Raw genomic sequence first — 27,383 nt, 5'->3', positions numbered from 1 at the left:
CCATGTGTTGCAATTAATCGGTAGATCATAACATTTTTTTTACATCTATTATGACCGTCATGTGCCGAAGAAGCATGGCATATGTAAAACTGACATTTAAGGGCATCTGCTCTAATTGACACCATACCTCAAAAAATTGCGACAGCCCATTTCATCCTTTTTTTTTCCCCCTATACTATGACAGATTCTAAATTGCCCAGAGATGTGCAAGGTTGTCTAGATGTGCTTTTGTGGTTGGCCAGAGACCAATTCAGGGGATAAGCACTATAGAAAAATGGATTTATGACGATCACCTCCATTTTGGGCATCCAAAACACAGCAGACAGCAGACATGGCACCTTTCTCTGTAATTGACAAAATGCTTCAATTACCCGGCACATGAATTCCATGACCAAGACTGATAACATGCCAAACAGACATCTGTAAAGAGATTTTAGAACATTTCATTTCAACATTGACCTAATAAGAACTGCATGTGGACAAAAAAGGTACATTCATAATAGTATAACACAAATAAAAGCCTCTCCCGCTATTTATTTAGAGATTGTTTCATATTTTTTACTCTTATGCGCTGTCCATTTAACCACTCTAAAACCTAAATGTCAATAAATAGCTTTATATAAGGAACCCGAGCAGTTGATGTACCTAATAAAGTGAATGACTTGGTGCGTTACTCCAGCGTTTGTCGTCGCGACACTTTAAAGGTGACATATCACATTTCTTCGGCATTTAAGAGGTGAGCAAAGGAAATTTGACTCAGCTTTTTAGTTATTAGTCGAGGAGATGAGACCTCAGCACTTTCTTTCGGGAAACGGCATCAATAAAAACAGTGCTAGGAATAGAATCAGTCCAATTTTTGGGGTGTAACTATATTCACAAATGAAATACTGTTGATCAAATGGCACTTGACAGTGTCTCACTGTTTATTGGACATCTTTTTGTCTTTTTCAATTGAACAGATACATTTCATGGGAAGCCGAGTAGAGAAACAGTGTAGCATGCATCACATTTCCGTCGCAGGCATATATAATATAAACACAATAAATGTGTTAGGAAAACATATTTACAACAAATTATAATCATGATAATAAATGAAATATGACATTCCAATTTATAAAATTGCAATCGTGTGGTTATTGGCATAGCCACGATATACAGCAAGAACTATAAAGAGTCTTTTGCCATGAACACACATTCCAAATAGGTTTTCAGAATATAGAGCTCACGTATTTGATTGAACACTGAAAATGAACACTGATTTTATAGATATATGTATATATTTTTTTTAGAAACGAGAAATACACACAATAAATAGCAATTTTGTGTGTGCAGTGTATACAGTACACGGGGACAAGCACAATGTTTTTCTTTTTTTTTTGGAGAACAAGGTACATTTGTCTTTGCCAAACAAGCCGTTGCTACAGACATTTCTTGTTTTACATTCAGAGTTTCGGAGAGAGAGAGAGAAAAAAAAAACACTCCTTAAATGATTCCAACGAAAAAGAAAAATCTCTTCTTTAGTCACTTAGCTCCCTGACTTTGAAAATGAAATTTCAGTTACCTCTTACTGTGCGGTCCTTTCCAAGATGAGGTATTTGCCCAGCCACATATTTGTGTTCATCCTTCAGCGTAAAAAAAAAAAAAAAAAAAAAGCTTCGCCGCGTTTCAGCAGTGCAAAATTTTTATGAACGCCTTTCGGAACTCGACGTTGAAAGTAGTGTAGATGATGGGATTCACAGCGCTATTAACGTAGCCCAACCATGTGAAGGCATTGTACATCTCGGCGGGAACTTTGCATTTTGTGCAATGGGTGTTCAAGATGTGAGTTATGAAAAATGGCAGCCAGCATATGATGAATACACCTGAGAAGAGAGGAGAACCTTTTCAATGATTGGAGGAAATTGGGAGATTTAAATTTTCTTTTTTTTTGGTGCTTTCAGTTTTACCTGCAACAGTAAAAAACTCACCGAGGACAATGGCTAACATCTGCGTGGCCTTCTTCTCCTTCTGCTGGGAGATCTTCCTCTTACTCATGCTTTTCAACGATGTTTGCGTCTTGCCGTTTGGTAACGTCTGCGTCTGGAAGACTTTGGCCACCATTTGTGTGGGATCTCCCAAGGCCTCCTTGCTGGGGTCTCCGTTCTTCTCCGCTTTCTGGCTTTCCTCCGGAGGCGTCGGGGGTGAAGAAGTTGGACTCGCGTTGGCCTTGGCTGGCATCAGCCGCTGGTGACTCGTGGCCGGGGTGTCTCCCAGGGCGCATTGCGGCTTCTGTTTATGGCTGCTGCTTCCGCTGTTGAGCTCGTCCAGTTCTAAATCGTCACCCTTGTTGGAGACGTCTTTAATAAATATCTGAGAAGTGTCAAAAGGTAACAGAAAATTAGAGATAGCTTATTAAAAGCTCATCCAAGCGTTAATGTCTTCAGGACCTAATAAAAGCACTTTTAATGGATCATAAATCTTCTTGTCTTTACCATAGCAATGAAAGAAAATCCCCATCTCAAGATAAGACCCAACGATAGCAAGTATAAAGACAAAAGCAGTGGGCCTAAAAATGATCCCTGCGGAAAGACAGTGCAGCTGTTCCACTGCTTCTGAATGTGGATAAAGAGTTTTTTATTGCTAGTCGTAAAATATGGAATGACTTCCTGGTGAACAGTAGCCAGAAATAATCATCACTGTCCATTCTGAAAATGCCTTAAAATTAATTTGTATCAGCTTGCATTCAATAAAGAATGGGACTCAGCTCTTATCTGTTTATTAATTTTATTTTTTATTTAATTTAATGTAATTTAATTTAATTTAAAAACATGTTGCTTTCTGGGGATTTTTTTTTAAACTACACATATTTCAAATTATATAATATATAACTACATACACCTACTGTGATTGGCTGGTGACCAATCCAGGACGTCGATTGAAGCTCGTACATGCACATCTCTGAGTCGGACGTGCTGACTAATATCTTAGATTCTCCTAAGTTAAACAATTTAAAACCCGGCCAACATCCCAAATTTAATTACAGAGGTTATTTTTTGGTCAGTTGGCGTCCCGGTAGCATCTAACAAATTGGCAGCGGCAACTGACCTTTGCACTGGAAGTGCCGTGTCATATGGTCCATTAATTCAAAAGACAATGAATCTGTTCTACACAATTGACTAAGCAATTATTATGTCGTTTAACGTAGTGAATGGGATGTCACATCTCAAGGTGACATCTTGCTAAATCTCTCCCGGGGTCCATCACATTCACTTTCCGTCACAGTCAAGAAGAAAGAGAGCAAAATGACAACGCACCACCTTCTTCTTGTTGGCGGGGAAACTCCCGTTTGACTTGACAATCATCGTGCACAACCTCACATCTTCCGGGTGAGTGCACTCCTGCAATTTCCCAAAAAAAAAAAAAAAAGTGTCAAGCAAGCAGCAGGTACAATGTCAGCTTACGAGTGATAAAAACGGGGAGCTGTCATCGCGTAGATACGGCATCCTGGAAGGTCAAAGCGGAATACATGAGTGTTAGCACGGCGAGACAGCTCAGCGAGGATATGATCTGCCGATGAAAGTCAGCCCATTAACTTGACAGCATCATAAAGTATACGTCGAGGTAATTTCCTTACAAACAAGTGCAGCCAGTCAGCCAGTAGCTGCATTGAAATGTGATTTGCTTACTCAACAATGATTATTTCCTCATCATAATGATTATCTGCTCATTTGTCAAGATGCTACCATGAAGTGATTTCACAGCCCATTGAATTATATCGTAATGTACCGTAAAAAAACAAAAAAACCCTTGTGTCATTATACAAACACGGATACACACCAGACATGTTTTCTGCCGCAGTGTGTGAGTCAACAAATGTCAACAATTTATATTTGTGGGTTGTTCCAACAAATTTTAGCCCAAGCAAAATGGGATGTTTTTTCTTTCTTTCTTTTTTTTTTTTTTTTTACGGTGCACCATTTAAAGATATACTTAACTCGGGATGTGTTATAGAACATCTCGCTGTAACCGAGACAAAAATCAATATTCATGCAACACAATCCAGGTCCATTCAAAGCATGATGTATAATAAAGCTAAAAATCATTCGAGATTTTTTTTTTTTTCCTGGAATGTTTTCAAAGCTTACCTTGAGTGACGTGGCCACATCAGGAACGGCGGCCGGACCCAAACGTTGCTTAGGTTTGGTGTTGACCCGCTTCCTTCGCTTCCTCAGCACCACGTAGATTTGCACGTAAACCAGCAAGGTGATGATGAAAGGAACATAGAAGGACACGATGGAGGAGTACACCACAAAGGCGGGGTTGGCGATCACGCACAGCGACGCTTCCCGAGTGGCTGCGAGGAGAAAGGAGAACAATCAAAACTACCGGTCGGAAAAAATAAATAAAGGGATTTGTGTTTAGCCCCCTTTCTTATGACTGGTGTGGAATTTGATCTCTTATCCAAAAGGCATCTTACGTGTGTACCATGCTGTTCCTTGAAATTGCATTCTTGGCGACAACTGAGGGTTTGTCTTGGAAATTCATTAGAAAATGTCACCTGGCCTCACCTGGGGGTTATTTACACAATTCCTTTTATTAGGCTCCTTTCCCCATCGCTTGGAACATGACAATACTTTTTTATTCCCACCAGCTTGGGGACTCAAACAAGGTGAGTCATGGAACACCTTTGTCAAGTCAAGTCAAGTCAAGTCAAGTCAAGTCAAGACTTGACTTGACTTGACTTGACTTGGAACACCTTTGTGAATCCGACTGCTTCAAATGTAGCATTTTAAAAATATCCACCCAGCTGCTTGTTCTCATTCAGGTCTTTGTTGGAGCCATCTGTGCTAATTTTGGGTGAGACACAAACGTTGAAGGACAATTTGGAAGATTCAATGATTCCTACTCGAAGGCTAATAAGGGAAGTGTTCAGATATTTTTTAATTTTTCATTACGTTGGTTTAGTTGTCGTTTTTTCCACGCACGAGTAAATGGGTCACTGTAAGTATTGTGCAATAAAGTAAACTCAACAACTGGCAAAGTTGGAGTGGCGGTCTTATTTCAAATCTTGTCATAGAATGTATCCAGACAAATGGTGGTTTACGTTGAAGGTCAGAGCGGCCCAATTTTTTTTTCCCTTCATTCCAGCTGAGTGATGTTTTCACAGGGAACAGTTTGCTCTAGCCAGCAAATAACATCTTTATCAAGTTGGACACTTGAAGATGAACTACTCGAACGTACGACCGCAATGTCGATGAACAAAAAAAATTTGTTCTCGGTTTTTATTATTTGTTTTAATACATCGAGTGTAGAAAAAACCTTACCTGTATTATTGAGCCCAAAGAGAAGAGGACAGGATATGGCAAAAGAGAGCACCCACACCACTGAGATCATGATCGTCACCCTTCTTCTGGAACTATAGCGGGTGTTGTAGAGCATTGGCATCGCAACTGCTGTATAACTGAGAGAGGGGAGGGAGGGGAGCAACTTTGTTTCAGGTCACAGAAACAATATGACATGTAGGATCTTTAAATTGATGCTAAAAGACTCAATTGAATTATAAATAAAAAATAAAATAAAATTAGTTATAAGTTAATTGTAATCATTATAATTAATACATTGAATTATAAATTAACTAATAAATAAAAAATAATAAAAAATAAATGAAATTTATTATTAGTTAATTGTAAAAATAAATAATTGCATTTACTAGCGCATTCAGCACTTGTGCCCTGAGGTAAGTCACGTCCACAAAAAGTCAAGTAGTGCAGCTAGACAAGGATTAATCATCCCTGCATGACGTGAACCAAAGGTTTGAAGTGTAGAGGTTGCCCTGACTTCATTGAGCGGTGAACTTTTGTCAATTGCTACTATTATGTTGTTTATTTGGAACAACATGGCGACTGAAGTTCTCCCATTCTATCCCCCCATGGCAGATTAAGTCGATCAAGGGTGTCTGTGGGCATTTTCAGGCTGATTCCTCAAGAGTTTTTGATTTTCCCAGTGGTCTTACCACTACCCCGACTTGATGACTTAAGTTGTTTAAGTCGTGCAGCTTCTCCATAATGACGTATTCCTCGACCCATTTGGTTTGAGTGATGTACTGATTGATTGAAATCTTGATTTGAGTTTCGCTATGTCTCCCAGCACTGATAAGAGTGTTGTGGAAGAGATACGAGGAGGCAACCCAGATCGGTTAATCAATGTTTTTTGATTAGTCTTCTAATCAGCATCAGGATTTTTTTTCTCTTTCCAGAAGCGAGGGCGAGTGATGACAAAAACAATCTGGAGATTGTTTGAATTGAATATGTGTGGATGACTAAACCTGTGATATGATTTATGGAAGCATTATATGTGTGTGTTTGTGTTCGTGTGTGATGTGAGAAAAATGGATTGGACCGTTGCAAGGTGCAAGGAAAGCAGAGGTTCACACTCCGAATGCTGCAGGGAACACCTTGATGTATTCGTCGACCTTGTTAGTGGAGCGGAGATAATCGTCAGGAAATGTATGGCTTCCTATGGTGTCCTGTACATTGATATTTTTGGTCAAATGTAATTTTGTTGAAGGTCTCCTGGAATGAACGTCGATTTTGAACGTCCGTTAGGGAAGGCATAAAGACAAAATAGATGAGTTAAGACAAATGTGCACTAAAGTCATACACATTTTTATTTTTTACATCTGCATTTACTTTTCCAGTTACTATGTTATTTATTTATTATATGCAGCTGTTTTTTTTTTTTTTCTTTTCAAGTGCTCTATAGGTAAAGTTGACCCGATTTGAGTCTCCAAGAACATCTGGCCTTTCCGGTAAATTAATGTTCATTGACTTTGTTGTTAAAAAAAACACTCTGATTGTTTACATTCTGTGTTTATGATTGGCAGATGTGCAGTTAATGTTAAAAAAGTCAAGGTCATTTGGATTTTTATGCAGAGGGGCCTTCAGATACGTTTTGGTATTTGTTTTGAGTAACTCGAGCTATCCCAAATCATCTTTCCCGATTGAAATGAATGGAAACGCCAGTTATCCGTTCCAGCCGCAAAAGCTTTTGTAATGTTACCAGTCATCTGAGACACAGACGTTTTTTCGAAAGTGTTTTTCAGTGCTGTGCTTTAAAAGTGGATTTTTTTTTAGGGCTAACCCTTAGGGAAAAACAATATTCTAACAAAATAATCAACTTACATTCAATTTTGCTTTTGTAAGGTTCCAAAATATTATTATTCATGTATGCATGTAGCTGCAGTGTGAGCATACGAAGCTGTGAAGTGAACCCTTTCTAATTTACTCCACTTTGATAAGCAGGAACAGGGCGATGTATGCAAAAGGGAGCAGAATAAGCAAACTAGCCTTTCATGTTGGAAAGAAATCGCCGCCTCCAGCTTTCACGACACATTTCATCCAAGACTCTCATAAAATAACTATCCTTTAGGTAAACACTTAGATGTTCTCAACCAAGAGGATGCCAGTCCTGAAAGCCGTCACAGTCATCCCCTCGAGAATCAGCAAGTGAACACCCAGCGTATACGAATCTTATAAATAACATCTAAATGCAAATTGTGGTGTCATTTACCTTTGGCTTCTATACAGACATTCATTTCAAATACAAATGATGATGCATTAGGGGATTATATGTGATGATGTGATTTTCTCCTGAAAAAAATGAAAAGAGACATGTACATGTATTCTATTCCAGTTCTATGTAATGAGAGGTTTGAGCAAGTATTTTATTCTGTGCAGCCAAGCAGAACATCATGTAAAATTGAACATGACAACATTCCGCCTCTATCTGTGTGGATATGCATACATATGTACATATATGCGTGTATATGCATATGTGTATGTGTATATGTATGAGTATAATGTATAGGTATAAGGATATGTATAAGAATATGTATATATACATAAGTATATGTGTATGTATATTAGAAGTATGTTTATGTGTGTATGAATTGTATATGTATAGGTATATGGACATATATGTATTTATATGTATGTAAGTATTTGCATACTATGTATATTTGTATACGTATATGTATAAGTATATGTCCATAAGTATATGTGTATTATAAGTATGTGTATGTGAATTGCATATATATATACTATGTACACAGTATATGTACATATAAGTATATGTATGTATAAGTATGTACGTATATGTATTCATTTCCAGAAAGATGCTATATAAGTCTGATGTATTATTATTATTATTATTATCATCATGATAATTATTGTTATTATTATTATTATAATATGTGCATATAAGTATAGGTATGTGTATGTGAATTGTATAAGTATATGCACGTATATCTATAAGTATATGTACATATATGTATATATGTACTATATGTCCAGATTACAAATTCGTTTACATAATGTATTTATACTCGCCCTTCTAAACAAATAACTAGTTGTTCATCTGACCACAGCATTGCTTGTGGTTGTCTCCTGATTTTCAACAGTATCTAATTAACTCACGGCTTCGCGTCCCCATGAGAATAGTTAACAAGTGAAAACATAATTCCACTTGTAAAGTAGAAAAGATGCGGTCGGGTGCACGCCTTTCCCAAACTGCGTCTCAAAACCTGTGACGAGGCTCATTTCAGTAATTCATATCCTGTCTTATTAATTGGTTCCTGCTGGTTGCCCGTACTCTTGTTAATAAACGTCTGCACTTTGGTGAACTATAGAATTACATTTCTGGACTAACGACATGCTTTTTTTTTATTATCTCTTGCCGTCGCATTTTAATATGAACATACAATTCACATGTTCAGATTGGAATTATCGACCCAGATAGAAATTTATTTTTGCAAACGTTTCATAATCTTAATTCAATCTCTATACAAACACGGATAGACTTCTAGGAATGGAGTACTTACATGAGCGTATTGCATTTTATCAAGATTCTTCGAAGCAAATTCAAACGTCATATTATATATAAAAATATATTCAGGGTGTTATTCATTAAGTGAAACATTTCCTTGAGGAAAAAAAAAATCAATGTAAAGGTGCCAGGAATGAAAAAGCAATGTGAGCATCGTCTGACTCACCGATCAATGCTGATGGCGCACAGATTGAGGATGCTGGCGGTACACATCATCACGTCAAGAGTGACAAAGATGTCACAGTGGATCTTGCTAAAGCGCCACTCCCCGACCACCTGCAAGAGGAAGAATACCGACAAGCGGTGGCTTCATGCAACCATCAACAAAAGGAAGCCGAGGCACTTAGGAAGAAATTGCTTGTCTGAATAACTCACTCTTTTGGGATTTATCCAACACGCCCAAGTGAGCAAGTCCAATTCATTGCTTGTTACTGATTTTTTTTTTTTCTTGAACCCCCTTTACGTATTCAATTGGACCATATAGTACTGTATTTTCCGGACTATAAGAAGCTACTTTTTTTGCACATGTATTTTTTATGATTTTTATTATTATGTATGATTTGTATACCGATCTTAAACATTAAAACATCTGCGGCTTATAGTCCAGTACGTCTTATAAATGTACAAAACAGGAATTCCCTCTAATTTTAGCTGGTGCGTTTTATATTCAGGTGCGGCTTATAGTCCAGAAATCCCGATACATGAAATACGTAAAAATACGTGCAAGGGCAAAAATGACAAACTGCAAACATTTTATAATTGATGTTTACAGTTTATCAGTAAACACACCCAGTTCTGATAAGACTGCTCCTACCCGAAAAAAAATACAACTCCAATCTCTTCGCCGTTCACCTTCATTCAGTGCTTGTAGCCCTCCTGCTGCTTTCAATCAAAAAAAGCGTGCATTTCTAAGTTAGTTAGTCCAAGCACCCCATTATGAACACCGCCCTGATAGGCCACCCCGTCTCGCCTGACACGAGCCCACCTGCCACTTCGCACGGCTCTGAAAAGGGGATGTGACGTATGCATCAGGGCGTCGATTAATCTTTGTCCCTGAGGCCTTGTCATCCAAAAATTAAGCCTCAAATGTTTCACCAACAGCGACCTGACAAAGATTAGACGTTCTAATGAGCTGCCTTTGAACCTTTCATCCTCTTTTACATTTTTCAACCTTTAGAACCTGACTAGTGTCTTGATAGATCACTTTTCTTCTCTCTTGCCGCTTCATGGCAAACTTTGTGGGGTCACCGGCTTTAATTTAGAACCTTAAGTCGGAACTGGCAGGACAAGACTTTGCGTCGACGGGCAACTGCTCGCTTTGTCTCTTTTTGACAGTGATGCCCAAAGAAAAGTGGGTTTGTCGGTGGGGCCGCAGCTGCTTTCGTTTCCGCACGCTCAAATTCCAGCCAAAGGGGGATTTTGCTTTCGCAAGATTGTTGCCATTCAAATTGTGTCAGCATTCTGGGTTTAATATGCAAAGGTGTTACGATGAGCAAGTGAAAAAATGGAGGCTGGGGAGCTGACAGCGGAAGTGGAGGGAGCAATTTCCAATGCCAGTTAAAATCAAACTAAAAGGAAAATAAAGATGTATATTCCTAATAAAATGAAAAATTGAAAACATTTTAGTAGCCTTTAAAAAATGGTCTCGTGGGATTTATTTATTCTCCGTCCAAGCATGTTATTATTATCCATCCCAAAATTCTGATATTGCAAAACCATTTTCCACAGTATAGGTTCAGAAAAAATATGCATCGCCGCTATCATGACATCATCTATGTTTAATCAAGAGTGACCTTTCCGTATTTGTTTTATATTAGAAATTTGAAGCTCAACCCCAGCCTCTGCTTTCCACTCTGGGTTGCACTGATGACTCACAGCTGCTTCGCCATTATGTTACAATACGAAATGATTATGGGTTGCAAAATTAGAAATATTCCCAATCGTGTGAACTGTGATTGGCGTGATATTCTGATGCTATGGTCAGATATAGCTGCTGTTTACAGTACAAAATATATATAAAATGCATATGAATATATATATAAAATATAAATATCATCATATAAAATGCTGTGCTATTTTTCTGTATTAAAAATATGTATACAATAAAGATTTTTTGGGGTTGGCTGGAATCCACTGGTGCAGCTAGCGGGGGGGCCATGGGGGCACTGCCTCCCCTGATCCTTGGACTCTCCGGGTGACAGGCCAGATTATTGACTCTAGGCTATTTTAGCATTTTACTGAGAATTTCTTTCAAGATTACTTTTTGTCCCCAGAAGGAAACTGATTCTCCATCAGCGTTTTCTGAAGAATTTTCAGGGTTGGTGACCCTCTGAGTTATCCGTGAAGTCAGCTGTGTCTGAATTTTTACATATGAATACCTCCAAGTAGACAACCCAGGGCATAACTAACGTAGCCACCAGAAGATCAGCAACCGCCAGGCTGACGATCAAGTAGTTGGTGGTTGTCTGCAGGGCTTTCTCCCGCGACACCGCCATGCACACCAGCACGTTGCCGAATACGATGACAAAGATGAGCAGCGTGAGCAGCATGGCGTAGTAGTTGTAGGCGTGCTTCTGCTCTTGAGCCGTTTCGTTGAAGCCCCATGTTGCATTGTCATAGAAACTGTCGTTGTAGGCATAGTGGGTAAAGACATCCATTAGCTGTGAGTGATGCAGGCCAGCAACCGGCCCTGAAAACACACACGAAAAAAAAAAAAAGGTTAGATAGTGGATTTATGAGAAGAAAAAAATATATACATGTTCAATCGTTGTTCATTGGGCTAGCAACAACAATGGATAAATATAGGCTACATGGGTTGTCATGGCAACCAAAGCCATTACTTTACTTTCATTGGGAACAATTAATGTCTGAGAAATCTTGAATCATTCAGTTGGAGAAGGCGACTGCAGTGACAGCCTAGAGGTTTCTGCATCTGCTTCACAGTTCTTGGTTTATTGAATGTAATATAACAACTGAATAGCACAGATGATTGGAGGCACCAACTCCCCCCCTCCCCCTCCCTTCCAGTGCGGGACACAAACAGTGAGAAGATATCCCAAAGGAGGCAGCGAAAGCACGGGAGATGTTCAGACAGCGAGACAAAGAACCGAAGCTTGCACGCTTTTTGACTTCTCATGTCGCTTGCTACTTACAAATGATGACTGCAGATGCGATTTTTGTGCACTATCATGCCCGAGGCCTGGAATTACTCATGGTGCGACTTTATCATACTACACGGTTGATAAATTGTTTCTAAGTAGGTTAACCATGTTATGCAAGCTTTGTATATGAGGAAAAATATTTCTATATTTCGAATATTTCTCCCCACCGCTGCTAAATTCTAAGTTTAGCAGCTGTTAGCAGTTTCAATTAGAAACATGTTAATAATTTTATATATCTGAATTATCGATTTTTTTTCCAGGTCCATCTTGCCTACACTTGGACTCATCACGAAAGGAGGAAAATTCAATTCAAATTCACTCATGCATTTTTTTTTACACTTGATGCCAATAATACACAATGTGATAGTGAATGAACACAAATTTGTTATAGTTCTAAAAAAGCAGATATATAATACAAAATTGCTATTTTATTTTTATACTTATCACTATACCGACACATTTTAGAGAACAGTCAAAAGTTTTTGAACACCAACTGTTGAATTCTGAATGGTGATTGTTACTTTAACATTATTTCAAAGAGACAACAAAAGCATTTGCAATCCTTCATAAACACCACATTTTGGTGTCATTCTAACGTCCTAAAAATATTATGATGCCTGAGGGATCAACAAAAGAAGCCCGCTGCGGTTGGGGAGGATATCGCAAAAGCCTGAGGCGAACCTGCAGCAGGGTGGTGTGGAAAAAAACATATAATGCTCTGCGCAAACACACACCAAAAAAGTTAACATCTCCGTGGGTCAAGGCCAAAATGTATAAAAGACATCCACGCAGCAAAGGCAACAAAAGGCAAACACAGTGAAACACAATAAGACGCCATTGACTGAAATTTCACGAATGGCTACTTGGCGAATTTCTACTGGCAGCATTCTTTGTATAAAATCAATGACTGAATAGACACCATATAGAAAACTGACTTCATTTAAGCCACACAATAAATTCTGAGAAAATGGAGCTTGAGAGAAGTTCCAAGAAAGTGTCACAAGTGGAGCTCCATCAGTTCGACATGCTTCACTTGAATGACTTTGTACAGTGGTGAGCAAGTACTGCTGATTTGGAACGTTTTCCTTCTAACTAAAAAATAAATAACTAAAATAAAATTAAACAAAATAAAATAAAATAGAATAAAATTAAATTAAACTAAATTAAATTAAACAATTAAATAAATAAGAAATTGAGATTGACATCATTGATGCTCTTTTGGAGTTTCTTACACAATCGGTTATCTAAATTGCTTGCCCATTTTTCAGGTGTGCAGTGTTATATTCAGGACCCATAAAATTCCACGAGAGCCGTAATTCTTGCTGGTTGGTAGGTGATCAAATAAATTCAGTGCAATAACAAAATACAAATTATTTCAAAATATTCCCATCATTTTCTGCTCTTGTTTTCACATTCCTTGCCATTGTAAGTGGCCAAGCGTGTAAAATCCGTGGTACATTAAATCCTCATTTTCCCCACTGTAACCTTTTTTTTAAATGGCTCACTACACAGCCATCGATATGATGCAGCACAAACTATAACCTCAATAATAAAGAAAGTAATTACGGAAATCTATAAATACATGTGTGGCTAATGTTGCGGTCAAAATGTGTATCTTTCGCCATGTCTGGGATTGCAAATGCAGGAAAGGGTAGATAATCGCATCAGCCCCCTCACACGCTATATGTTAATAAGACTACATAATGAAGCAAACTTTGCAAGTGTGTGTTTGTGTGTGTGTGCATGAGAGCATGTGTGACTGCATTTTTCTAAACGCGTAATCAGCCTATTAAAGAAGAGAAAATGCCAGAGGAGGCTGCCTCGGTGCATGGAGAGATGGCATAATTTCTGCAGAAAAACAAAGAGAAGAAAGACTAAGTGAGTGAGTGAAGCAAGAATGATGTGCTCCGGGGGACCAGTTTGTAGATGTAGCCTGCAGATGCCCCGTGCTGTCCATTCTTATTTATTTCGCTGCTCTGCGTATGTGTGAAACCGCTGGCCGCATAGCTGCTGTTTTTCCCTCTCGTTCATTTGAATGCTTTTGCTAACCAAAACAGCAGCACCTACCTAGAGCATGTCATAAATCCTTAATGAGATAAAATGTAGTCTTCACGTTAACTACAAAAGGTTATTCACATTTGGGGTGACATTTCAGGATGAACCTAAAATGCTCTTCAATCTTTATAATTGAACTTTGACCTTCTCTTAATTAGCCAAAGTACTTTTTGCTCAACCTGCTGATGACAAATAACCCTGTAGGTTCAACAGGGAGGGAATTCGTTCATCCACAAGGGAAATTAACAGTTCCAAAGCATAATAATATTAAATATATAAAAGTTGTTGTTTTCCCCTACAGAAATAAATTGAAAGTTATGATTTCAGTGCAATCTGAGGGTTAGGAACAAGGTGCATGCTCTGCTCCACTGACAGATTAAAGAAACCCGTCCTCCTCCTTGCCATGTGGCTTTTTAATTCCACTGTGGGAGGGAAACTAATATCGCATTCCCTTTGCAGAGATTTTTTTTTTTTTTTTTGCAGCCCACAGTAGCGTTACCATTAATACACATTTTCTGTTGCTGTCAAACATCTGCTCCACACATGAGTGAAGTTGTTGGCGATCATGCATAAATGAGCTGGTTTGCTAAATTAACTCGAAATGAGATAAACACCAAAGAGGGAGGGGTGAGCACTGTGATTGGCTAATGCATGAAAAGCGGCGGGTCTTAGGGTGTAAAATGCTTATTGGTGACTGTGATAATGAGTTATATAGTGAAAATGAAAAGAAATCAGCTCCTTTTTGAGCTTGTGTTTTTCAAATTTGATTTATTTCTGCTCCTGGAAAAAAAAAAAAATCTCTTGCCCTGCCTTTCAAACAGCTCCACACTGAGAAGTACCTACAAGACGCATTCCTCCATCGTTATTTGTCTCATTAGCACCAAGGTGCTGTGCTTTCCACTTTCTTGCACAACTATTTTGAAGTTGGAAAAACCCAGCCGTCGCCCAATACGGCCAATATCGACATTAAGCATATCGAAAAGTTGATGTTGGCAATCCCTTCTGAGATGGCGAGCAAACACCCAATTAGGCTTTGCCAAAACACAACCGTGATATAAAATCTGCAGAGAGAGATTTTATTTTAATTTGTCTCCTTAAGCAATCTATTAACTCAGTTTGTTTGATAAGTGATTAAACCAGCAGCTCAAGTTACCTACAGAATATTAAATCACCTCTGCATGAAGCCACAATGCAGTAGACTTGGAAGGAGGCAAGAAAATTAATGAGAGTAGTTAGATAACAATAATCTGTGTCGTTACTATTATTTCTTTTCTCATAATCAAGGATTGAGCACTGGTTTGTGTGCATAAATAAATTGTGCATTAAATTACTCTAAGCAACGCAGCATATCATTTTACCGTCGATATTTTGACAGCTTCGAACCTCCTACACGCTCGACTGCAATCTGGCACATTTAACGCGTTTCTATTCATTTGATCCAACTATTAGAGAGCCATCCCACGCAGTACTGTTGTTGTCACCCGTGTGACCTATAAAGCAATTACATGTCACATGACATAGCGATTTAGTCTGTCAATCAGTCCAGGGCGTTTTTGCAGCCTCTTCAGATGCAGAGGCTCCGCCCACATGTAAAATTACCATTCAAAGGTGACACGATTGCTTTGATGGGAAAAAGCGATGAAAGCATTTCGACATTTGTTTCGGTGTTGGCCTGAATACACACGCACAGCAACAAAACAATCAATTTTGCCTTCTTGTAAACATTTCATCAAGTAGTCCTGTGCTATGGGAAGGCTCAGTGATCCTTTACTAGTGTTTAGAAAGAGGCGCTAGGAAGCAGCCTGAGAGTGTAATCACCACTTGGCAAACACAATGACAATGGATGTTTAACTTTTTTTTTTTTTTTTGCCGCAGTATCACAAACACGATTAGGCATGAGGCCCACATGAATACACAACGACGTCAATCCCTGAAATCCGTTTTGGCAACTCGTCATTGTTTTCTGTCAAATTTGGATCGTTTCCCGTCTCTTTTGATCACCGGACAAAATGTCCTCGGGATTTTGGCTATTGTGAGCGGGCACGACAGCCAATAAAATCATTCCAATTCCCTCTTTGAAGTTGTCTGCTTGATTTTGTGATTGATTAGCAGGCTGATTTGAATCTCTTTACAGTTGTAATGAGGCATTTCCTGCTTTGACAGCACAACAAGAGAATACTTTCACATTTTGTTTTCACTTTGGAAGCTGTCACATGCAAAAAAAAAAAAAAGTCAGCCTCCTGACAGAAATCAATGAATATCTCACATCTATGCAATCCTTGAAAAAAAATGACAACTGCTTGGAATGGACTAAACCCTCGCAACTATCTTCAAACATATTCAAAATCACAGTCGTTAAAGTGCCAAATGAAAACAAATATTTAAATACAGAAAAAAATGTAGATGAATAATACATTGGATCATCATTGTTACATAAAATCAATTTCTGTGCTGCTGTTTTGGTTAGCAACCTCGTTAAAGTTGGTTTAGCAATTTATTTCAATGTATGTATGAACTTACAACCAGACAAGTCTGTCTCCCGAGTTTCTTTTGTGACTCTTCCACTACATGGACGCCGCGATGCGAGCAGAAAGGTTGCAACCCTGGATAGAAGCCAGCGGGGCTGCGTTTTGCGTGCCAGCTTTTATCCTCTCGACTCCCCGAGTGCCCCGGTGTTGTGTGAAGTGCAGATGACGAAGCCAGTCAATAAACTGGCATAAGAAAGCTTTCACCGGTAAACCTTCACGATAACATAAAATGGCCACAATATAATTGGGGGTGTAAAGCAGCCTGCAGCAATTCTGGTTAAAAAAAAAAAAAACATCAAAATACAAACAATTGTATGAATGATTAAAGTTGACAAAAACACATAGAAGACAAAGGATGACTTGAATCGCAACTCAACTCAATCGCACTGATTTTTATTCATAGGGATATGATTGTTTTCTACCATTACAAACCCATTTGAGAAAACAACAAAGTCAACAAATAGAAAAATAGTCACCCCTCTTTATATATCAACACAATTGAGATGTCGTTCAAATGCTAATTCTCAAACTCAGAAATATTGTCACTGAGTGGAACAACAAAAACAACAATAATTCCATACAATTATCAGCAACGTCAATTGAACTGACACAAATAAGAATCTGGTAACAGTGGGGAATAATTCAAGTTTAGGAAATAAACTGTATAAAAGTTGAAAAGTACAAGTAGGAAAGATTTCAAATCAAAGGGGAAACCATAGCAGGCAATTATTTTACAATAAATACATTCTACGGCTAATTCGCTTCTGTATAAAAGAGACTTATGAGTTACAAATTGGACTTTGTATAAAATGCTCCTTTTATGTTCTGTCTACAGCAGAACAATCTAATAGTGCTCGTTTATTCTTCATTGCAAAAAGTTAATTAATGATGATGACTGTAGAAAGAGGAAGAGAATATTAGATTTTTGCTTTGGCTCCAACAGCTCAAGCAAAAAAATGGCTCGCAATTAGATAGCTCGATATTTTGATTGTCTTTGATTGCAGCAATGAAAGAGCAGAAACTATAATTTGCCATCAGAAAAAAAAAATCACTTCTCCCAAGATATTATAATAACTTTCAGTTTGGACTGATACTGTTTGCAAATGGCTGGTGCTTTGCTCCCCCCCTCACCCACCTCTTGCTCAAAGTCAATTGCGATAATCACCGGATCATCCGTGTCCCTAATGAGTTCAATTAAGCCAGAAAAGCACAGCCCTACTCATGCGTCTGGATATTCAGATTCCTTTTTTAAATAAGTGGTCACAGATTAGAGCCTCGCCCAGCATCTTGGTAATATCAAGTTACTATCATAACAAAAAGCACAAACTTAGGCACCTCATACTCATACATCATAATGCACAGTTAATTTGTCTTCAGTAAAAAAAAATAATAATACAATAAAAAATCATGAAACTAACCATCACACTATTTTATGTAAATTTCCAAGACAAATTAAAAGTTTAATTTAATTAGAATTCAATTTAAATTAATGACTGATTTCAAGTTCACTATAAATGATTAATGTATTTGTATCATGCTATAACAGTGTCTCCTCATTCACCTTCTGATGACCTACTAATGACGCAGCAACGAGGGAGTGTGTGGGGGGGGGCAGTCTGTGCCACTCGGCGACAGTGCGGACAGTTAGCAGTGCCTTGCGATTAACTGGCAACCAACATGCTCGCCTTTCCCTCACAGTCATCCGAGACAGCCGCCAGCTCCCAGCGACCCTGAGCAGGATAAGCGATATAGAAAATGGATGGATGCACGCTTTAAAGCAAGCCTCCCTCCGGCAAATCCAATCTCTCACAAATAGACCTTAAAGCATCCATTCTGTACACCCTCCACCGACCTCAATTCCAAAAGTGTCAATTGACGGGATGTAGTATCTGTTGAAAGAAGCGAAAGCTACACTCGTCGGCTCTTATGCTTATTAATAACGAGCTGCTTAAAAGCGTGACACCAAATGCTAAAGTTTTAATGCAATAACTGTGAACGGAAAATTAAAAAAACAAACGATTTTGCATTCTAAACACGCCTTATAAAGTGCTGTAAATTGCGTTTTGTCGGATTTGAAAACAGTAGTTAGCATCACACTGAGCGATGTGGAAAAATGGATCAATTTCATTACATTGTGCCAAGCGGTAATTCAGATTCGGCCTCGGGTGAAAAACTGATAGTCGCACTTTTCCAAAAAAGATACACAACCACATAATATACAGTACAAATAGAACTCAGTGCGGCGAGCTCATTCGTTTAGCAAGTTAAACAGAATCTCGACCGGGTCAAGTCACCTCGGCAGTATGAGCGAAATCCTTACACTTACTTTTTTTACCCACAATGCTCGGTCTCGCATTTGAGCGGGCGCACTTATTCCCCGGTGACCCCGGCTGATCTATAAAAGCATTATCTAACTCCACCGCATTTACAGCGACTGGGCTTTCATTTCTCCGGCCTTACGATAAGCACATGAAAGGATGTTTGTCGTGTTCACAATAACTACTTTTTGTTGTTTCATCAGATAAAAGTGGAGAGAATTTCACTTTCCAAAAGGTAATCGAAACTGGATGTGACCTTTTGACAGCGAGCGAAGAATGAAGAAGCGACTGTAATCGTTCTTTTCTCCACTGAAGTGCAAACTGTTAAAAGTTTTTCCGACAGTCGATCAGGCGGGTGGGGTGATTATTTCACAGCAAAACAAAACTAGTTACTTTGAATAATTCATGTATCCTGATTCTAGACAGCTCACGACAATTTGATAATTATGTCTGACATAAAGAGTGATTAAGAATTTGGTCAATTAAATGGAATTGATTGTTCTTGTTTTGAAGAGAGTGATGCCAAACGTCCAAACAAATATTCGCTATCACTATCTTACCAAACATATTTTTGACAGCTCTTGTATGTGATCTTATGAAGTTTGAACCCATATAAATGCATGATTGACTATCACAAAAAAATATGGCTAACTAGCTTAGAAATCAAACGGCAGTAAATTGTTTGTTCAACCATTTTTCAATTTGATTTAAAAAGGGGGGGTGTAAGAAAAAAAATCTTGCAATATCTCATCTCAGTGTTGTTAAAAGTCAAGAAGATTTGCAAGAAACATAACCCACATCATCACACGGACCACATAAAATATTATTGTGGGCCAGATTTGCCCCCCAAGCCTTACGTTTGACACCCATGTATTAACTAGTACCTAATGTTGTGACCTGTGAGTATAATCCATTAAGATGCACCCTAGTTATGTGCACAATAGAGGACTTGAGTTTATTGCAACATCAACGGATAGCTTACCCTCTGCTACAATAACACAATAATGGTGTCATAATTCAAAAGGAGCTGCTCTGCCACAAAACCTCATAGAATGAAACTATCTTTAATTGCAATGCATTCATTGCCTGAATTGCTAGTAATTTCGCTGTGGAAAATAAAACACCTTTACGCTCCTATTCCAAAAGGCATTATTTTTTATTAAGCTCCTCTGCCTCTATTATTTTAAATGAAATTTGACATTTATTTCATTTTCTGCATTATAAGACTATTTTGTGCAGTTTTGCCCCGTGTTTAAAATGTATTTATGCCAACCTGAAGCTTTTTATTGTAATCTTTTAATCAGTCTTGGTGATTTATTTGTAGCAGCAGTTTTTTCACAGTAAATGTTTTTTTGCTAAGCTGTGTAGGCAATAAGTTAATAGGCTTATAGTTCTAAGAGTTGAGGATTGACTTTGGTCACACTCCAAAGCTCCATGAACATAAAATGTTCTCCTGAGTTCTAGAGATAGCAAAACCACTGACTGATACCGTCAACATGTTGATTTTGCTTTGCTATAATTAGATAATTAGTTTTCTATCAGGCAAGCATCTCAGTCGCCTAGTCAAAAGTCATCAATGCTGGAAAAAGTCAATGACTATCTTGTAAAATCATTTTTTTTTTCCTTTTACAGAAACCTCTCTTTTGTCGCCATATACGGAAAAAACTCACAATTACCTCGCTATGTTCCACAGGCTGGCTGTGTAGGTGGAAACTGCGATGACATTAACTGGCACTCAAAATAAACCTGCGCATTCGAGTTTGAGCAATTACTGTGTCACTATCCTGGCATTGCAATTATACACCCTCTTCTCTGTGCTCTTGTCATCACCGAACATTTCTGTGTCAAATTTCAAAACGTGCATCGACTTTTCTAAAGATTTTCATATCAAGCGTTTGATTAGAAATTACAGGGAGAGGATATAAACGTTTTTGAAAAATTGGTAATAGATGACCTTTCAAAGCGGTTTCACTATAAAATGTATATAAAGTGTATTTATTGAAAATCTCCTGAAATTCCCAATGACCAATGCAGAAAAACACATTAGCATTATGTTAAAAATCAACCTGTCATTGAAAAGAAAGGACATGCTATTTTAAAAAAATATTTTTTTTTGAAATGGCTGGAGCCACTCAGTCCAATATTTGACTGACATATGCAATAACCTATGATGACAGAAACGCCACTCAATAAAAATATTTCACAGCTGGCAGGGGACCGACTGTTCTCTACAGTAGGTAGTGTCACAAAGTGATGAAAGCCAATGAAACACTGGAGATATTCCTGGATGTTTCATGAGAACACACATTTATTAAAAAAAAAAAAAAACAAGGACCGTAGGTTAAATTTGAGGTGCATTGCTGGATTTCAGAGGTCGCCAGAGGGTAAAAATGAGAGAGAGAGCGAGAGAGCCTCCATCAGTCTCATTAGGTTGTAGGAAAGCTCCAACCTAACAACCGATCTTGTCTCATGTGAGGCTGCTTCTCACGCACGAGCATGTTTTTCCAGTCCACGCACACAGGAGCACACAAAAGAAAATCTGCACGCTGTCGTGACTGTAGGTAAATCTCACGTAGCATTATTTGCATCTAGTTATGTTCTTTATCAACCAAAAAGAGCCAAATCATTTTTTTTTTGCAATTTCAGGTAATTATAAAAAATAAATCAGTGCGACTGTATTGAAAGGGGATTGAAATTTGCATATGAATTTTATTTTATATACTCTTTTTTTTCATTTTTTTTTATGCTAATGTCTTGTGCATCCACACGTATTTATGATTCACTGAATTCAAATTCTAAATCATGGCGTATGGAGTTTTCCTTCAAACCATGAGAAAAATAACTTCAAACATGAAAATAGCTGCAAGACTCCAGACTATTTTTTTTTTTTTTAACTCAATGCACAGTGGCCCCTAACCAAAACATTGTGGAAATAGAGAAACACACTGTTACTTGTAAAGTAAATATTCACATTTCCACAAATTTTCATTATATTACTGATATACATTTTTAGGATTGTAGGAATTAACAAATGGAACACTGGACCTATAACTGAATGCATGTTTGCACATTCATTAATAAAAAAAGTGGCTAACTCTCCTTGCCCTACAGACCGGGCGAGTCAACTCATTACTCAGTTATTTTTATGTCTGGCACAGAAGCAAAATAAAAAACAAATGGTGACTCAACATTGCGCCATTATGATGACTGTAGATGAAGCAATACACTTTCAGCCTTTTTTTTTTTCAGTCTCTCTACATCCACTTGAAAGCTTTCTGGAAGTCGCTTACAACGCGTGACGAGGTTTATTGTGAGTGAATCCAAATTAGATTACTACAGCTGTTATATCAATCCTATTTCCCCAACGTGACATTCCGGCTAATCCGTCCCTTCATTTACGTTCTTCTTGCACTAATTAGAATCATCTTATTCCATGTGGATTATGCCAATTAGAAAAACGACTGTTTATGACAAGCCATAGCAAAATGGTATTCAAACGTGAACGTTTTACAGTTTTTTTCATGCAGAATCGATTTTCCTGCCAAGCCAATTTCTCTATTTTTCTATTTATACTTTTCCTGAAAGTGTAAATGAGAAGACAGTTTCTTGGTAAAGGAATGTCATTTATGCAGTTTAAGTTTTTCATGCATTTCTTCAATTGCTGTCATTTTGCCTAGGTTGCCACAGGAGGAAAATTCCTGCTCAAAAAACATATTTTACTAGCATACTACGAAGCAACACTTGACACGTTGAACAGTGAAAAGGTAGTTTGCTCAATAACATAAATAGAATCATGAAAACGGTAGATGATGCTTGGCTCTTGGACACAATGTCTGTCTCAATGGGTTGCAAGTGGTTTCAAGAATGCAGTCTACACAAAAGCAATCGGGACAAAGTGGCTGCAAATATAATAAGTAAGCCGGCTTTTTTGCGTCGAAGCAATAAAGATGGCGTATAGTAGCTTGATCGCCTTTTGATGCCAAGTTAGCTCGTTGGGCTTGATTGAATCTATCAAACCCAAGTTCATCAAAAAGTACCTTTTAGATCAGGGGTCTCAAAATGAATCTATATGCGGGTGTGTTTGGGCTGCATCGAGTATTGCACATAAAAATATTTTTAAAAAATCCACTATTTCAATCATTAGTAACTCAGGATTATATTTCGCTGAAAGCTGTCATGAGCCAGAACTACAGTAGTGCATAAAAGAACCCCCCCCACAAAAGACTAACGAACATTAAATGACAAGGGGGTCGCAAAATTTCATTATATGGGCCCCAAATGGCCCCCAAGCCACATGTTTGATACCACTGATAGATTTTGCTAATTAAAGAACTTGTTTAATTTTGTTGTTTATTATTTATTGTTATTTTTATTGATTGTGTTAAAACCTTGGTAATGATACTACCACCTACAGGACAGAAAAGGAACAACACCATGGCGGCATCTCATTTGTAAATCAAATGACTCAAAGGTCGATTTGTATTGGAGTATTTGTATTCACACAAAAAAAACCATACATCTCTTTCCACATTTTGCAAGCTAGTATGTTTTTTGACCTTCAAGTACGGTCTCCTCAGTCACCGACTGGTAATGAAGCGTTAGGAGCTCACTATCTTGCTTAAGGGCACGTTCGGGATCATACCCATAACCTTTGTGTTTTCAGGGAATTGCTCTACCACCTGAAGCATGCTGCACAGATCTTCCATTTGAAAGGCAATCAGTATCTAAGACTCCTGTGCTCACCAAACGACTCCATCCTCTCGAGTAAAATGTCAAAGAAGCCTCCAGTAAAAATGTCGTTTAGTACCACGCAAGCAATATCCGACCTTTGCCACAAGGGCTTGGAAAATTACCATTGAAGTGAGGCGTGCCGACCGGCGTAGCCCAGCAGCTTGACCCATCACCTTACTTGATCTTTCTATTTTTTCCAAATGTGACCTTTTGACTTACAGTACGTTGTGAGCGGAACCAAGTGATTCACTCAGCGCTTGTGAGCCAGCTGAGAAATCAATCTTGCCCGTGTGTCAGGTTTCATGTGCTGCAATCAGCCTGCCTGATTTAACAATCTGGACTCCTCAAGCGGACTGCGTTTTTATTTCCGTTTGCACACCTTCCTGAGGAAAAGTAGGCTAACTTTCCTCATTTTAACCTTACATTTATCAAAGCTCTATATACTTCTTATATTCAGAATGTGAGTTGCATTAAACACACGGACACCCATAAATACTCTCCGATGATAAATCCCATCTCTTTAAAAACTGGAATGACCTTGCACGTTTAAGCTAGTTTGCATTCCGGAACGCCTCCAATGGACCATAATGGACCATAATGGTAATCCCTGGCTTTAAAAATGCATAAATGGACTTTTTATGGTTGACGGTACTAATAGGGAAAGTGCTGCGAAATCAACGAGACACATCTAAATCCATAATGTAAATCCACTGACGAGCATTCTAAACACTATATTGCAAGGCATTGATTTGCGATTGTAAATATTGAACTTGTCTAACAATATAAGGGTTGCAAATAAAGCAAAATATGTTCCTAATAATTTGACACCATCGCTATCAATATGTCCAAAAAGCCATGTGAAGATGAGGTGTCGCCAGCAATTGGATGTTTTTATTTTTATTTTATTCAAACCTTCTAAATATAAAAGAAGGAAGGTGTTAGTTAACTTCAAATGTTTTTAGACAATGTGAGGCATATGGGCACCTTATCATGTGACAATGTAGGCGCAAAAAATGTGTGTGGGGGCAATTATAACGAGTGCTAAAAATAATGAAGATTCTGTGAAAAACAACACAAAATGAAGCAAAAACACTTCCCATGCATACTAAAAATTACTCGTATGAATCATGTGCAGCACAGACACAACTTTATCAACATTGTTGGGGGGGGGGTTACACATTCTGTTATTTAGGGGTCAGTCCTAGTAGTATTTCTGTATTTCATCCCTGTGTCCTGATGATACTGATAGAAGCACACGCAAAGGTCAGAGAAGCTCCTGTCTACATCCCTTTGCCTTTTTGGGGGTCATCCTGGGCCAAATAAAATCTTTTTTTGTGCACCAGGCTCCCACTGATGAAGCGTAGTTACAAATACGACGATATTTTGACATTGGTGATGTACAGTATACTTGTGATACTGCATGACAAAGTAGTACAAGGATATGCAAAAGAGCTGTCAATGTGATAGAAGTGTGAGGTGAAAGCGGGACTCCATCAGGGATCACCTCTAAGCCCCCTTCATCTTTGCAATACTGATGGCAGACAGATGAGGTTAGCCTGGAATGCCTTTGGACTACAATGTTTGCAGATGACATTGTGAGCTGCAGTGAATCCAGGGAGAAGGTGGGGGAACATTTAGAAAGGTGAGAAAAGTGAAGGATATGTGGTACATGATGATGCAAACTTATGGACACATCAATAGGTACACCTATTGTGGACCTGCTAGTAGATCAATGCTTATGTGATTAAACATGATCAGTGACGTGTTCATGTTGGGTTGAAGACACGTGGTCTCCCAAGAGAGCAGTTTGTTCAATTCAAATGTCACTATTGAATGACCAGCTGCAGAAAGTGATTTGACTCAAGCCATTGTGGTATGCCTGAGCTTTTAATCACTTAAAGACACCCTCGTGTAAATAAAGATGAAAAAAAAAAATCACATGAAGTTGGCTTCCTGTTATCAATTGCTGATTAGAATCAAATGCAGCTGGAGCGGACATGCCTTTCAGACAGACCCTTCTCAGAACCCCTCCAGGAGATTTGATTCACTGGAGCTATTTCTGTCAAATCATCTGCATGGCTTGATAAGTGCACAGGGAAAAAAAGCTGAATCAGTTGTGAGGATCCATAAGGGCCAATACTGAAGACTCCAACTGGGAAGCAAATTTACAGGACATCCTTTTTTCATATACAGCACGCCGCTATTACATTGGCCTTATTTTCTTCCTGCAGGATGCACTTGCACTAAGTACTTACGTGGTGTTCACCTTATCTTACCATACACAGCTTAACAAGCATAATTTCTTAATGACAGTTTCAATTTGAGAGTCAGAACAGCTGCTCACAAAAGATATCTCTTTTCAAAAATATACTCCATTTTTTTGTTCACATTGCAGTTTTTGCTCTTTCCGCTTCCCTATTACAGTCTCAGAATAGAATAAACCTGATCGGTCTGGAAGTCTGAAGGTCAACATCACCCATCTGATTAAAAATGTGACTCTATTTTTCCTCTTTGAAAAAAAGGTTAAACTCAACAATGCCCTCACTGTTGACTTCATTTTCAGCAGCATCACATGCAATTAATTCTCAGACACTGCCCACACGACAAACGCACATTGACTTTCTGCAAGGCTGCAAACACATGTCAGGCTTATTAGTGAGCACATACAAAGCCAATATCAATACAGTAAGAAAGAGGTCGGCAACCTATGGACAGTGGGTCATAAATGGCCAGCCTATGCAATTGTTATGGTCTGCATTCTGCATTTCTAAAAACAAAGACTATATCTTTATATATATACACAACATTCAAATCATTCAACCCACAAGCTCCTTAAAAGTCACTTTTTCAGACAACACAACACTGCCCTGATGTGTTCACTTAAGGATGTGAGCGATTTAGCAGAAGTGGGCAGTATCATGATATAGGCAAGAAAAATGATGTGTGCAAATTAGGGATGGATGATATTTTTCAGATTTTGCCATGTTTTTTGCTATGAGAGGAAAAGGCTTCTCACCACAGCTCTCTTAAGCAGTGGAGCCATTTACTCATATTTGGATATTATTAAAACCACGTAGTGATGAATGCACCTTTAACAGTTAATATGAGTTAATTAATGTCGTCATTAAATGACTCAATCCAAGCATCCTAACCTGACCAAAAAGCTCCAATTAGGCGATATATGTAGGGATAGCATGATTGAAAGGCAAAGTTTGTAAATCTTACCTTCACGCCATAAGTTTGAGCGGATCTGTGTCGCTGCTTGTGTTCTGTTGCCTTCGTTTAAATCCAGCATTGGCAATTAACTCCCCACTTTATTCGCCTTCATTTGCTTTGCACGTTGTCGAGCGCTCTCACGCAGGAGCGAGTGGTTGCATCGACTCCCGCAGGAGGCATCGGGCACGTTTGGAATTAAAAAAACAAAAGAAAAACACTTTAGAAAAAAAACGAAATGACAATAAGAGCCACAGAAATAATCAGCCCGATTTGAAACATCAACCGTGAGCAGGTTGATGATTAAAAATGAATTTCCAGGAATACTTTCGGTGAGAGGCAGAGCGCATCCAAGGGGCAGCTTTTACGCACGGAGTTACCTTCCGTACTGACTGACTGAGGAGGCGTACGTTGAAGACAAGGAGTGAGCAAGTGGCAAAAGAAGGCGGGGTTACATCTGTCCGAAGCCCTAATGCTTAATGTGCACGCTTGCCGGAAGAACGCTCAGTACGTTT

General features: G+C 38.4%; 1 protein-coding gene across 1 annotated transcript; it reads right to left on the bottom strand.

Annotated features, from left to right (window-relative positions):
- Positions 1-894: 894 nt before the first annotated feature.
- drd2a (dopamine receptor D2a) lies at positions 895-27,316 on the bottom strand. The gene is made up of 8 exons (XM_088380893.1): positions 26,881-27,316; positions 11,241-11,551; positions 9,029-9,138; positions 5,304-5,440; positions 4,125-4,333; positions 3,294-3,377; positions 1,968-2,349; positions 895-1,862 (listed from the first exon to the last, which is right to left on the bottom strand). The coding sequence occupies exons 1-8, from the start codon at positions 26,948-26,950 to the stop codon at positions 1,666-1,668; spliced, it is 1,500 nt and encodes a 499-aa protein (XP_088237019.1). The 5' UTR covers positions 26,951-27,316; the 3' UTR covers positions 895-1,665.
- Positions 27,317-27,383: the final 67 nt, after the last annotated feature.

Source organism: Syngnathus floridae, chromosome 7, assembly GCF_059516105.1.
Source record: "Syngnathus floridae isolate MCC-2025c chromosome 7, RoL_Sflo_1.0, whole genome shotgun sequence".
In the NCBI taxonomy this organism is placed as follows: Eukaryota; Metazoa; Chordata; class Actinopteri; order Syngnathiformes; family Syngnathidae; genus Syngnathus; species Syngnathus floridae.
The sequence above is the reverse complement of the archived record's forward strand: the minus strand, read 5'-3'. Positions and strand labels throughout refer to the sequence as shown.